General features: G+C 43.4%; 1 protein-coding gene across 1 annotated transcript in view; it reads right to left on the bottom strand.

The window, feature by feature from the left end:
• LOC134349859 (protocadherin-16-like) overlaps positions 1 to 15,108 on the bottom strand; it is a 500,217-nt gene that overhangs the window by 155,458 nt on the left and 329,651 nt on the right. Inside the window, exons 9-10 of the mRNA XM_063054823.1 lie at positions 13,264 to 13,421; positions 27 to 870 (exon numbers count right to left, since the gene is read on the bottom strand). Of these exons, the coding sequence (XP_062910893.1) occupies positions 27 to 870; positions 13,264 to 13,421 (1,002 nt within the window). The remainder of the gene's footprint in view (positions 1 to 26; positions 871 to 13,263; positions 13,422 to 15,108) is intronic.

Raw genomic sequence — 15,108 nt, forward strand, 5'->3', positions numbered from 1 at the left:
TCTCGATCTTGGCCTTCGCTCCTCACCTGTGTCTGGACTGAGGTGGAAGTGTGCGTGTCCAAGCCCTGACCTGATGCGATAGGTCAGTCGGCCATTCTCTCCCAGGTCTGCATCCTGAGCGATGATGTGAGAGACGACTGACCCAACTGGCCGATTTTCCAGCACGCTGACTAGAGTGGGCGACAGGAACTGCGGGCTGTTGTCATTGTCGTCAGTTACAAAGACACGGACAGTGGCTGCTGAGGACTTGCGTTGGCTGCTGTTGATAGCCTGATCGGTGGCCTGGACCAGTAGCAGGAAGGAGGCAGTGAGTTCCCGATCGATGGGCTCCGTGGCCGTCAGCATCCCCGATATGGGCTCAAGCTGCAGCCGAGGTTCTGGCGGCGTCTGGTGGAGCAGTGAGTACTGAACCTCACTGTTGGGGCCGCTCCCATCCTTATCAATGGCGTGGAAGGTGTAAATGGAGGTGCCAATGTCAACATTCTCGCTAATGATGATGGTGATGGGATCCTCAGCAAAAATGGGAGGGTACTCATTGAGATCCCGGATGTCGATGTCCACCAGGATGATAGAGCGGTGGGGGAGACCACTGCTCAAATCATCAACTGCCACCTCCAGCTGATAGTGGGAGCCTGATTCGTAGTCCAGTTGCCGGGCCACGTAAATCTCCCCACCCAGTCTGTCGACCAGAAAACAGCCATCCCGGTCTGTGCCCCCGACCACTGTGTAGGTCACCTGGCCGTCTAGCCATGCCGACCGCTCACCCGACGCCACTGACCCGATGACAGAGCCAGGGGCCATTCCTTCGGTGGACTGAAGGCTGACAGCACTACTGTCAAATAGCGGGAATTTACTGGGGGAAGATAGCACCTGAAGGATTAAACAAAGGTAGGTTAACAGTGAAATGTCTGATGAACAGGATAGCACATCCCCCTCTCCTCTGAGTGACAACAATGTGCCCCTGCCATAAAGGAGAAAAGATGGGGAGATCTTAAACAGACTTTCTGTCACTGTATTTACTCGGGAGACAGAGACAGAGCCTATAGACGTAAGGCAAAGCAGCAGCAAGGCCATGGACCCTATACAGGTTACAGAGGAGGAAGTGCTTGCTGTCTTGAGGCAAATCAGGGTGGATAAATCCGCGGGGCCTGATAAGATGTTCCCTCAGACCCTGTGGGAGGCAAGTGCCGAAATTGCAGGGGCCCTAGCAGAGGTACTAAAAACATCCTTAGCCATGAGTAAGGTGCTGGAGGATTGGAGGATAGCTAATGTCCCATTGTTTAAGAAAGGTTCTAAAAATAAGACAGAAAGTTACGGCCGGTAAGCCTGAAAATTGAGAAAGTTTTTGGAAGGTATTCAAAGGGACCAGATTTATAAGTATTTGGGTAGATGGGGGCTGATTATTGAAATAGGCCTTCAGGTCCATCTAATCCATGCTGAACCGTAAATCAACCTAGTCCAATTGACCTGCATCCGGATCATAGACCCCGGTACCTCTCCCACCCACGCACCTATCCAAATTTCTCTTAAATGTTGAAATCAAACTTGCATCCAACACTTCTGCTGGCAGCTCGTTCCATACTCACCACCCACCGAGTGAAGAAGTTCCCTCTCATGTTCCCCTTAAACATCTTTCACCCTTAACCCAAGACCTCTAGTTCTAGTTCCACCCAATCTCAGTGGAAAAACTTGCATTTACCCTATCTATACCCCTCAGAATTTTGTACACCTCTATGATAGCTCCCCTCAATATTCTAATTTCTAGGGAACAAAGTCCTTACCTATTCAACCTTTCCCTATAACTCAGGTCCTCAAGTCCTGGCAACATCCTTGCATATTTTCACTCTTTCAATCTTATTTACATCTTTCCTGTTGGTAGATGACCAAAACTGCACACAGTACTTCAAATTAGGCCTCACACAATGTCATACAATTTCAACAACATCATAACTCTTGTACTCAATACATTAGTTTAAGAAGGCCAATGTGCCATAAGTTATTTTTACAACTATATCTAACTGTGATGCCACTTCCAAGCAATTATAGGTCTGTATTCCCAGATCCCTTTGTTCAACCACACTCCTTGGTGCCCTACTGCTTACCGTGTAAGACCTATAAGACCATAAGACCAAAAGACATAGGAGCAGAATTAGGCCATTTGGCCTATCAAGTCTGCTCCATCATTCAATCATGAAGAAGAAGGAGAAGAATAGCCCTTAACTTGGCAGAGGAGTTATCAGGGCACAGTCATGAAGGTGTTTCTGTAGCAAGCTATTCTTGTTTTTACAAGGTCGAGTTGCTAGCTCGACGCTCAGTCCGACTTGGATTCGAACTTGAGAACCTTCGCTCCGGAGTCCGGCGCCATCAAGCGAGACCATTCAATCATGGCTGATCCTTTTTCACTCTCCTCAACCCCACAACTCAGCCTTCTCCCCGTAACCTTTGATATCATGTCCAATCAAAAACATATCAATCGCTGCCTTAAACACATCCAACGACCTGGCCTCCACAGTTACCTGTGGTAATAAATTCCACAAATTCACCACCCTCTGACAAAAAAAAATTCTCTGCATCTCTGTTTTAAATGGATACCCCTCTGTCTTGAGGCTGTGCCTTCTTGTCTGGGGCTCTCCCACCATGGGAAACATCCTTACCACATCTACTCTCTCTAGGCCTTTCAACATTCGAAAGGTTTCAATGAGATCCCCATTCATCCTTCTAAATTCCAGCGAGTACAGACCTGGACCCTTCAAATGTTTCTCATATGATAATCTGTTCATTCCTGGAATCTTCCTTGTGAACCTCCTCTGAACTCTCTTCAATGCCAGCACATCTTTTCATAGTTGAGGAGCCCAAAACTGTTACTCAAGGTGAGGCCTAACCAGTGCCTTATAAAGCCTCAGCATCATATCCTTGCTCTTGTATTCAAGCTCTCTTGAAATCAGAGCTAACATTGCATTTGCCTTCCTCACCACCAACTCAGCCTGCAAGTTAACTTTAGCGTGTTCTGCACAAGGACTCCCAAGTCCCTTTGTATCTCAGATTTGTGGATTTTCTCCCCATTTAGAAAATAGTTCACTCATTTATTTCTACTACCAAAGTGCATGACCATGCATTTTCCAACATTGTATTTTATTTGCCACTTTCTTGTCCGTTCTCCTAATCTGTCTAAGTCCTTCTGCATCCTACCTGTTTCCTCAACACTACCTGCCCCTCCACCAATCTTTGTATCATCTACAAACTTGGCAACAAAGCCATCTATTCCATCATCTAAATCATTGATATACACCTTAAAAAGAAGTGGTCCCAACACCGATCCCTGTGGAACACCACTAGTCACTGGCAGTGAACCGAAAAAGGATCCTTTTATTCCCACTCGCTGCCTCCTACCAATCAGCCAATGCTCTAACCGTGTTAGTAACTCTCCTGAAAAACCATGGGTACTTAATTTGGTAAGCAGCCTCATATGTAGCACCTTGTCAAAGGCCTCCTGAAAATCTAAATATATAACATACACTGCATCCCCTTTATCTATCCTACTTCTAATCTCCTTCATGAATTCCAACAGGTTTATCAGGCCAGATTTTCCCTTAAGGAAACTATACTGGCTGTCCTATCTTGTCCCGTGTCACCACTGCACCAAGATGTAGTGTATATGGATTTCAGCAAGGCATTTGATAAGGTACCCCATGCAAGGCTTATTGAGAAAGTAAGGAGGCATGGGATCCAAGTGGACATTGCTTCATTGATCCAGAACTGGCTTGCCCATAGCAGGCAAAGAGTGGTTGTAGATGGGTGTTACATGCTCAGGGAGATCTGTTTTTTTTTAGTGAGAATGATGTAATGGTCTTTTGGAGGTCCCCTGATGTGATTTTCCTGTCGATGTGAGGTCACGTGATGACATGTGCTCCGTGACTACATAAGGGTCGACTCAGGTGACGCAGTAGGGTTTTTAAGTTTGTAGATTTCCAGGTAGAACATGCTGTGCCTCCGTTTCTGTTGTGTTTGTTTTTGTGACGCAGTTTCATTTTTAAAATGGTTGTGGAAATATGGAAATAATATGGAAAGATTCCATATTATTTGGACTGGAAATTTGTGGCTGGATGTGCCAATTTATTCAATTCCAACAGTTGAAGGGAGAGTGAGGAATTTATCGAAGGAGCGAGAGAAGTCGGCATCGTTTGGCAGTTTAATAAAGAATCGACCTTATTGAGTCTTCGTCGAGGAGTACCTGCATCGAGATAACTCTTGCCAGAAAGAGCAAGGAGTTCATGCAAAAAGGTGCTCTCTCTCTCTAAAGGAATTTATTGTCAATTGATTTAAACTGTTTATTTTCGGCATCGTGAATCCTGTGGACAGAACCAGCAGTAAAGGTGCGTCTGTGAAGAAATTCTTCTCCAGAGAAGTCTCTCCCAATTGAATGTGTAAATCTGTTGGATTTTCGAAGTTATCGCTTTAAGAACTATATCTGACTGTATCACTTTAAGAACTGTTTTCACATTTAACGCTTTAAGAACCAGAGCCGAGTGGCGAGTTGGTGAACGGCTGCATATCTGTTAACTTCCGGTTAAAGTTTTCCTTTGTTTTTTTTCCCCTTATCGTTTATACGTGTTTAATAAATGTTCGGTTGTTTTTATATAACCTGTCTCGATTGATATTCATTCTTGCCGTTTACATAACAATGGGTCATATTCTGCAGGGAGATCGGTGACCAGTGGTGTACCTCAGGGATCTTTTCTGGGACCCCTACTCTTCATGATTTTTATAAATGAACAGAATGAGGAAGCAGAGGGATGGGTTAGTAAATGTGTTGATGACACAAAGGTTGGGTGTGTTGGAGTGTGGAGGGCTGTCAGAGGTTACAGTGGGACATTGACAGGATGCAAAACTGGGCTGAGAAGTGGCAGATGGAGTTCAACCCAGATAAATGTGAGGTGCAAACAACAGGAATTCTGCAGATGCTGGAAATTCAAGCAACATACATCAAAGTTGCTGGTGAACGCAGCAGGCCAAGCAGCATCTATAGGAAGAGGCGCAGTCGACGTTTCAGGCCGAGACCCTTCATCAGGATGTAAGGTGGTTCATTTTGGTAGGTCAAATATGAGGCAGAATATAGTATTAATAGTAAGACTCTTGGCAGTGCGGAGGATCAGGGGGATCTTGGGGTCCGAGTCCATAGGACTCTCAAAGCTGATGCGCAGGTTGACTCCGTAGTTAAGAAGGCATATGGTGCATTGGCCTTCATCAATCGTGGGATTGAGTTTAAGAGCCGAGAAGTAATGTTGCAGCTATATAGGACCCTGGTCAAACCCCACTTGGAGTACTGTGTTCAGTTTTGGTCGCCTCACTACAGGAAGGATGTGGAAACCATTGAAAGGGTGCAGAGAAGATTTACAAGGATGTTGCCTGGATTGGGAGGCATGCCTTATGAGAATAGGTTGAGTGAACTCAGCCATTTTTCCTTGGAGTGATGGAGGATGAAAGGTGACTTGATAGAGGTGTATAAGATGATCACAGGAATTATTCGTTTGGATAAACAGAGGCTTTTTTCTCGGGCTGAAATGGCTAGCATGAGAGGGCACAGTTTTAGGGTGCTTGGAAGTAGGTACAGAGGTGATGTCAGGGGTAAGTATTTTATCTAAAGAGTGGTGAGTTCATGGAATGGGCTGCCGGTGACAGTGGTTGGAGGCAGATACGATAGGGTCTTTTAAGAGACTCCTGGACAGGTACATGGAGTTCAGAAAAATAGAGGGCTATGGGTAACCCTAGGTAATTTCTAAGGTGAGGACATGTTTGGCACTGCTTTGTGGGCCGAAGGGCCTGTATTGTGTTGTAGGTTTGAAATGTTTCTATGTTTCTACTCTACAACCTCATCCATAACAATTGACTCTAAAATCTTCTCAACCACTGAGGTCAGTCTGACTGGTCTATAATTTCCTTTCTGCTGCCTTCCTCCTTTCTTGAAGTGACATTTGCAATTTTCCAGTCCTCTGGTACCATGCCAGAGTCCAATGAATTTTGAAAGACCTACGCTACGTCTTTCAGAACCCTAGGATGCAGTTCATCTGATCCGGGTGACTTATGTACGCTTAAGTCTTTCAGCTTTTTGAGCACCTTCTCGCTTGTAATAGTAACTGCTGCCATCTCTCTTCCCTTCACACTACAACATCTGACACACTGCTAGGATCTTCCACGGTGAAGCCTGATGCAAAATACTCATTGAGTTCTTCTGCCATCTCCTTGTCCCCTGTTATTATTTCTAGGCCTCATTAACTAATGGCCCTATATCCAGTCTCATCTCTTTTTTATTTTTTATATACATGAAAAAAGCTTTCACTATCCTTTGATATTGTTTGCTAGCCTGTTTTCATATTTCATCTTTTCCCTCCAAATGATTCTATTAGTTGTTCCCTGTAGGTTTTTAAAAGCTTCCCAATCTTCCCGCTAATTTTTGATTTGTTGTATCACCTCTGTTTTGTTTTTACATTAGCCTTAACTTCCCTTGTCAGCCACAGTTGTACTATTTTGCCATTTGAGTATTTCTTCATTTTCGGAATACATCTATCGTACACCTTCCTCATTTTTCCCAGAAACTCCCACCATTGTTGCTCTGCTGTGATCCCTGCCAGCATCTCCTTCCAATTTACTTCGGCCAACTCCTCTTTCATACCACTGTAATTTCTCTTACTCCACTGACATACTACTACATCAGAATTTACTTTCTCCCTATCAAATTTCAAGTTGAACTCAATCACATTGTGATCACTGGCTCCTAAGGATTCTTTTACCTTAACCTCCCTTATCGCCTCCGGTTCATTACATAACACCTGATCTAGTATAGCTAATCCCCTAGTAGGCTCAATGACAAACTGCTCTAAAAAGCCATCTCGTAGGCATTCAACAAACTCACTCTTTTCAGATTCATTATGAACCTGATTTTTCCAATTGATCTGCATGTTAAAATCTCCCATAAAAAACAAAATATTGCCCTTTGACTCACCTTTTCTATTTCCTGTTGTAATCTGTGGTCCATCTCCCAGCCACTGTTTAGAGGCCTGTATATAACTGCCATCAGGGTCCTTTTACCTTTGCAATTTCTTAACTCAACCCACAAGAATGATAGCTTCTGATCTTACATCACATCTTTCCATTGATTTGATGCCAATCTTTACCAACAGAGACATGCCACCTATAAGATGCCATAAGACCGTAAGACATAGGAGCAGAATTAGGCCATTCAACCCATCGAGTCTGCTCTGCCATTCCATCATGGCTGATCCCAGATCCCACTTAAACCCTACACCTGCCTTATTGCCATATCTTTTGTTGCCCTGACAGATCAGGAAACTATCAACTTCCGCCTTAAATATGCCCACAAGTTTGGCCTCCACCGCAGTCTGTGGCAGAGCATTCCATAGATTCACTACTCTCTGGCTAAAACAATTCCTCCTTGCCTCTGTTCTAAAGGGTCGCTCCTTAATTTTGAAGCTGTGCCCTCTAGTTCTGGATACCCCCACCACAGGAAACGTCCTCTCCACATCCACCCTATCTAGTCCTTTCAATATTTGGTAGGTTTCGATGAGATCACCCAGCATTCTTCTAAATTCCAGTGAGTACAGGCCCAAAGCTGCCAACGCTCCTCAAATGTTAACCCCTTCATTCCCAGAATCATCATCGTGAACCACCTCTGGACTCTCTCCAATGACAATACATCCTTTCTGAGATATGGGGCCCAAAACAGTTGACAATACTCTGTGTGGCCTGACTAGCGTCTTATAAAGGCTCAGCATTATCTCCTTGCTTTTGTATTCTATTCCCCTTGAAATAAATGCCAACATTGCATTTGCCTTCATCACCACAGACTCAACCTGTAGATTAATACCTTCTGGGAACCTTGCATGAGTACTCCAAAGTCCCTCTGCACCTCTGATGTTTGAACCTTTTCCCTATTCAGATTATAGTCTACACTCTTGTTCCTTTTACCAAAATGCATTATCATACATTTCCCAACACTGTATTCCATCTGCCACATTTTTGCCCATTCTTCCAATTTGTCTAACTCCTGTTGTAATTGCATTGCTTCCTCAGCACTACCTACAACTCCGCCTATGTTCGTATCATCCGAAAACTGCCACAAAGCCAGCAATTCCATTATCTAAATCATTGACAAACAATGTGAAAAGTAGTGGTCCCAATACTACTACTGACCCCTGAGAAACACCACTAGTCACTGGTAGCCAACCAGAAAAGGACTTTTATTCACATTCACTGCATCCTGCCTGTCACCCATTCCTCTATCCATGCCAGTATCTTTCCTGTAACACCGTAGGATTTTATCTTGTTAAGCGGCTTTGTGTGAGGCACCTTATCAAATGCCTTCTGTAAATCCAAGTAAGTGACATCCACTGCCTCTCCTTTGTACCCCCTGCTTGTTACTTCCTCGAAGAACTCTAACAGATTTGTCAGGCAAGATTTCCCTTCACGGAAATCATGCTGACTTTGACTTATTTTATTATAAGTTTTCAAGTACCTTGAAACCTCATCCTTAATAATGTGCTCTAATGTCTTCCCAGCCACTGAGGTTCCCAACTAACTGGCCAATAATTTATTTTCTTTTGTCTTCCACCATTCTTAAAGAGTGGAGTGACATCTGCAATCTTCCAATCCTCCAGGACCATGCCAGAATCAAGTGATTCTTGAAGATCATGACCATTACAAAGGAAAAAGTGCCAAGCAAACTCAAAGGTCTTCAGGTGGATAAGTCACCTGGACCAGAACGACTACATCCCAGAGTCCTGAGAGAGGTTTCTGAAGACATAACGGATGCATTGGTCATGATCTTTCAAGAATCACTTGATTCTGGCATGGTCCCGGGGGACTGGAGGATTGCAAATGTCACTCCATCCTTTAAGAAGGGAGGAAAACAAAATAAAATTGGCCTAACCTCAGTGGTTGGGAAAATGTTGGAGTCCATCGTTAAGGATAATGTTTTGGGTACTTGGAGACGAATGATAAAATAAGTTGAAGTCAGCATGGTTTCTGCAAAGGGAAATCTTGCCTGACAAAATGATTTGAGGAAGTAACAAGTAGGGTGGACAAAGGAGTGACAGTGGATATAATTTACTTGGATTTTCACAAGGCATTTGATAAGGTGCCACACATGAGGCTATTTAAGAAGATAAAATCCTATGGTGTTACATCCTTTCTGAGATAAGGGGCCCAAAACTGTTGACAGTACTGCAAGTGTGGCCTGACTAGTCTGGCTAACGAGTTGGTGTAGGAGGGAGGGCAAAAGATTTTTGGCTCATTGGGCTTTCTTCCAGGGAAGGTGAGACCTGAACAGAAGGGACAATTTGCATCTGAACTGGAGGGTATCTAATATCCTCATAGGAAGTTTTGTTAATGCTACATGGTAGGGTTTAAACTAGAGTTGCGGGGATGGGAATCAGAGTGGCAGAACGGTTAGTGGAAATGTTGTGGAGGCAGATGTTGGTATGACGTCAGACAAGGTTAGGAATCAAAAGGTTGAGCATGGTGTGACAAATGTTCTGAGCCGCCTGCATTTCAATGCAAGACGTATTGTAGGAAAGGCAGATAATAAAGGAAGATAAGCGAGCAGGTTTACAAACAGAGGCAATGTGTAGTCAGGAGAGTCTGCTGATAGGGCAAAATTGCTGTCAACAGGATGAGTTGCAATGCAAATTGGTGGACAATATTGAAAAGGGTGAATACAGGACTGAAGATGTTGTATTTGTATGTGTGCAGTTTATGGAATAAGGTAGATGAACTTGCAGCACAGTTGCAGATTGGCAGGTACAATATTGTAGGCATCATTGAATCATGGCTGAAAGAAGATTATAGCTGGGAGCTTAATGTCTGAGACTCATTGCATCAAAAGGATAGGCTGGAAGGCAGAGGGCATGGCATTGGTAAAAAATGGAATCAAATCATGAGAAAGAAGTGACATAGGGTTGAAAGGTGATGGATCATTGTGGATAGAGGCAAGGAACTGCAAGGGTAAAATGATCCTGATTGGAGTTGCATACAGACCCCCAAACAGTAGTAAGGATGTGGCCTACAAATTACAACAAGAGATCAAAAATGCATTCCAAAAGGGCAGCGTTACAATTGTCATAGGGGACTTCAGTATGCAGGTAGGGTGGAAAAATCAGGTTGGTGCTGAATTAAAGGAGGTGGAATTTCTAGAATGCTGATGATATGGCTTTTAAAAGCAGCTCATGGTTGAGTCCACTAGAGCATCAGCTATTCTAGACTGGGTGTTGTGCAATGAACTAGAATTGATTAGAGAGCTTAAGCTAAAAGAACCATTAGGCCAAGTGATCATAATATGATCAAATTCACCCTGAAATTAGATAAGGAGACCATTATAAATTGATTTACAGATGCACAAGAGAAGAGCTTGCTAGAATTGATTGGACAAGAACACTGGCAGAGATGATGGCAGAACCTCAATGGCAGGAATTTCTGGAAGCAAGTTGAAAGGCACAGGATCTATACATACCAAAGAGGAAGAAGTATTCTAAAGGAAAGATGACACAACTGTTGCTAATAAGAGAAGTCAAAGCCATCATAAAAGCCAAAGAGAGGGCATATATTAGAACAAAAAATTCGTGTGATGTTAGAGGATTGTGAAGATTTTCAAAAATCAACAGAAGGCAACTTAAAAAGTCATAAAAAGGTAGAGATGGAATATGAAAATAAGCTAGCTAATAATATTAAAGAGGATACCAACATTTTCTTCAGATACCTAAAGTGTAAAAGAGAGGAGACAGTGGATATCAATCCACTGGAGAACGATGATGGAGAGGTAGTAATAGTGGACAATGAAATAGCAGATGAACTAAATGAGTATTTTGCATCAGTCCTTACATTGGAAGACACTAGCAGTATGGTGGAAGTTCCATGTGTCAAGTTACTATAAGTAGAGGGAAGGTTCTTGGGAAACTGAAAGTTCTGAAAGTTAATAATTCACCTAGACCAAATGGTAAACATTCCATATTTCTGAAAGAGGTAGCTGAAGACATTGCAAAGGCATTCGTAATGATCTTTCAAGAATCACTAGGTTCTAGAATGGTTCCGGAAGACTGGAAAATTGCAAATGTCCCTCCACTCTTGAGAAAGGGAGCGAGGTCGAAGAAAAGAAACTTTAGGCCAGTTAGTCTGATCTCAGTGGTTGGGAAGATGTTGGAGACAATTATTAAGGATGAGGTCTCAGGATACTTGGAGGGACATGATAAAATAGGCCCTAGTCATCATGATTTTCTCAAGGGAAAATCTTGCCAGACAAATTTGTTGGAATTCTTTGAAGAAATAGCAAGCAGGATAGACAAAGGAGAACTGGTTGATGTTGTGGTCTTGGATTTTCAGAAGGCCTTTGACAAGGTGCCACATGTGAGGCTGCTTAACAAGCTACAAGCTCATGGTATTAGAGGAATGATTCTAGCCTGGATTAAACAATGGCTGACTGGCAGTAGGCAGAATGGGAATAAAGGGAACCTTTTTTGTCTGTCTGCTGGTGACTAGCGGTGTTCCACAGGGATCTGAGTTAGAAATGATTCTTTTTACATTATATGTCAATGGTTTGGATAATAAAATTGATGGTTTTGATGCAAAGTTTGCAGACGATATGAAGATAGGTGGAAGGGCAGGTAGTTTTGATGAAGTAGAGTGGCTACAGAAGGACTTAGATTAGAAAATTGGGCTTGTCACATATGTATCAAAAATGTATCAAACGGTGAAAGACCTTAATAGAGTGGATGTGGAGAGGATGTTTCCTGTGGTGGGTGTGTCTTAGTCCAGAGGACAGTCTCAGAATTGAGGGGCATCAATTTAGGACAGAGGTGAGGAGGAATTTCTTTAGCCAGAGAGTGGTGAATCTGTGGAATTCTTTGCCACAGGCAGCTAAGGAGGCCATGTGTTTATGTATATTTAAGCCAGTGGTTGATAGATTCTTGATTAGTCAGGGCATGAAGGGATATGGGGAGTAGGCAGGAGGCTGGGGATGAGAAGCAAATTGGATCGGCCATGAGGAAATGTCAGAGCAGACTTGATGGGCCAAATGGCCTAATTCTGCTCCTATATCTTATGATCTTATGGTCTTACAAGCAGTTGACACCATTTACAGGGAATAGGAAGTCTTTTGATGAAATCTTTTCTGTATTAATGTTGCAGCTGAGGGCTGGGATGGCTTGTGAACCCCATGGTTCATCCACCCCTCCAGCAGCCAGATGTTCAGCTATGTGACAGCTCATCTGCTCCCTGAAGGTCAAGGGTTACATTCACTCCAGATTGATGAGACAGCAGTCATTATGACAATGAATGGTTGTCAGACATTGGAATAACTGTGGAGCATAAGGAAAGACTGCCCACCCGAGGACAGAACAAGGGACTTACTAAGAGCAGGGCATTCCTCTTGTTGGATACAACTGTTTAATTCTTGGATTAGTCTGCTTAATTGTTATTTTCTTTGCAGTTTAGCAATTGATTGTCTATGTGTATTTCATATAATTACTTATAAATAAGTAATTGCTAACTATGTTTCCTAGTGGTAATAATATGTCTTTGCAAGTTAAATGTCTCCCCTGGTGGCTATATTGATATAATATTGGTGTGATTTTGATCATTGGTTGACTCTTATCTACAAATTTGAATGGAATTTTCCTCATCTCTGTAGTATAACAGAACTGTCCCACAAAGCTGCATGATCTTCTTAGATCATAGCTTCTCATCAATTAGTGGACCTCTGTCACTGTCTGTTTCAATTTTCCTTTCTTCTTTCAATGCTTAATAAAACAATTGTGAAGCAATAAGTTTTGTGTCTCTTTTCCAACTTCTGAAAGAAACTGGGATTCAAACATCAGAATCTAATACCCTGATAGGTCCAAATGTCCTTGGAGACGCTGCAGACAATATTTGTGCTCAGGTGAATCCAGGACTGTGAGAGAATATTTTTATTCAAAATGGTGCAAATGAAGTTACTTTTAAAACAAGAAAATAACCAAAAGAAAATACACAGATTGGAGGCCAGGGTTGAAAGCCACAAAAAATCATGGTTAGGAATAGAATGAAGTGGCCTCTATACTACCCTGTCCACCAACCTGAAAGGTTTGTTGGATCAATGGGTCGGTCCCATTTCACAGACCAACTCCTCTTTGCCTGGAGAAGGTACAGGTGTTTGCATAGGTTTAGGTATGTCAGCCGTCTTTGGGAATGATCACAAAGGCCATTGGGAGAAACATGTACCTGGATGCGGATGGTGAGAGGGGTGGTCTGAGGAGGGTGACCACGGTCCTGTGCCAATATCATTAGTTCATACTCCTGCCTGTCACGCTGGTGGAGAGCAGTGGCTGCTCGGAGCTCACCAGTCGTTGGGTGGAGAGAGAATCTCTGGGCCCAGGAACCTGGAGTGAGACAGAAAGAGATCCAATCAATAGACCTAGATAACATACTATCACTCCCAGATAACTCACCATCAGACCCAGATTACCCATCATCAGACTCAGATAACCAATCATAATCCAGATAACTCACCAGAACTCCCAGATAACTCACCATCAGACACAGGTAACCCCCCTTCAGACACACATAACCCACCATCACTCCTGGATAACCCACAATCAGACCTAGATAACTCACCTTTAGATTGTTAATGTATATATCAGCAATGGTGTCAACACGAACCCATAAGACATAGGAGCAGAATTAGGCCATTTGGCCCACCAAGTCTTCTCTGCTACTCCTTCATGGCTGATTTATTATCCCTTTCAAGCCCATTTTCCTGCCTTCTACCTATAACCTTGATTCCCTGACTAATCAAGAACCTATCAACATCTGCTTTAAATATATCCAATATCTTGCCTTCCACATCTGTCTGTGGCATTGAATTCCACAGATTTACCACCCTCTGGCTAAAGAAATTCTTCTACTTCTCTCTTCTAAAGGGCTATCTCTCTATTCTGAGGCTGTGCCATTTGCTTCTCGGCTCCCCTACTATGGTAAACATTCTCTCCATATCCACTCTATCTAGGCCTTTCAATATTGGATAGGTTTCAAAAAGAACTCCTCTCATCCTTCTCAACTCCAGTGAGTACAGGCCTGGAGCCATTAAACGCTTCTCATACATTAACCCATTCATTTCCAGGATAATTCTTGAGAAGCCTCTCCTGACCCTCTTCATTGCTAAGTGGAGCAGAAGACAGAGGGTGGTGGTGGAGGGAGAACATTCATATTGGAGGATTGTGACTAGTGGTGTCCCACAAGGATCCATTCTGGGACCTCTGCTTTTCATGATTTTTATGAACGACCTGGATGTGGGGTAGAAGGGTGGGTTGGCAAGTTTGCAGATGACACAAAGGTTGGTGGTGTTGTAGATAGTGTAGGGGATTGTCAAAGATTGCAGAGAGACATTGATAGGATGCAGGAGTGGGCTGAGAAGTGGCAGATGGAGTTCAACCCAGAGAAGTGTGAGGTAGTACACTTTGGAAGGACACACTCCAAGGCAGAGTACAAAGTAAATGGCAGGATACTTGGTAGTGTGGAGGAGCAGAGGGATCTCCGGGTACATGTCCACAGATCCCTGAAAGTTGCCTCACAGGTGGATAGGGTAGTTAAGAAAGCTTATGGGGTGTTAGCTTTCATAAGTCGAGGGATAGAGCTTAAGAGTCGCGATGTAATGATGCAGTTCTATAAAACTCTGGTTATGCCACACTTGGAGTACTGTGTCCAGTTCTGGTCGCCTCACTATAGGAAGGATGTGGAAGCATTGGAAAGGGTACAGAGGAGATTTTCCAGAGTGCTGCCTGATTGAGAGAGTATGCATTATGATCAGAGATTAAGGGAGCTCAGGCTCTACTCTTTGGAGAGAAGGAGGATGAGAGGAGACATGATAGAGGTGTACAAGATAATAAGAGGAATAGATAGAGTGGATAGCCAGGGCCTCTTCCCCAGGGCACCACTGCTCAATACAAGAGGACATGGCTTTAAGGTAAGGGGTGGTAAGTTCAAGGGGGATATTAGAGGAAGGTTTTTTACTCAGAGAGTGGTTGGTGTGTGGAATGCACTGCCTGAGTCAGTGGTGGAGGCAGGTAC

The sequence above is a fragment of the Mobula hypostoma genome, chromosome 7 (assembly GCF_963921235.1).
Source record: "Mobula hypostoma chromosome 7, sMobHyp1.1, whole genome shotgun sequence".
In the NCBI taxonomy this organism is placed as follows: domain Eukaryota; kingdom Metazoa; phylum Chordata; class Chondrichthyes; order Myliobatiformes; family Myliobatidae; genus Mobula; species Mobula hypostoma.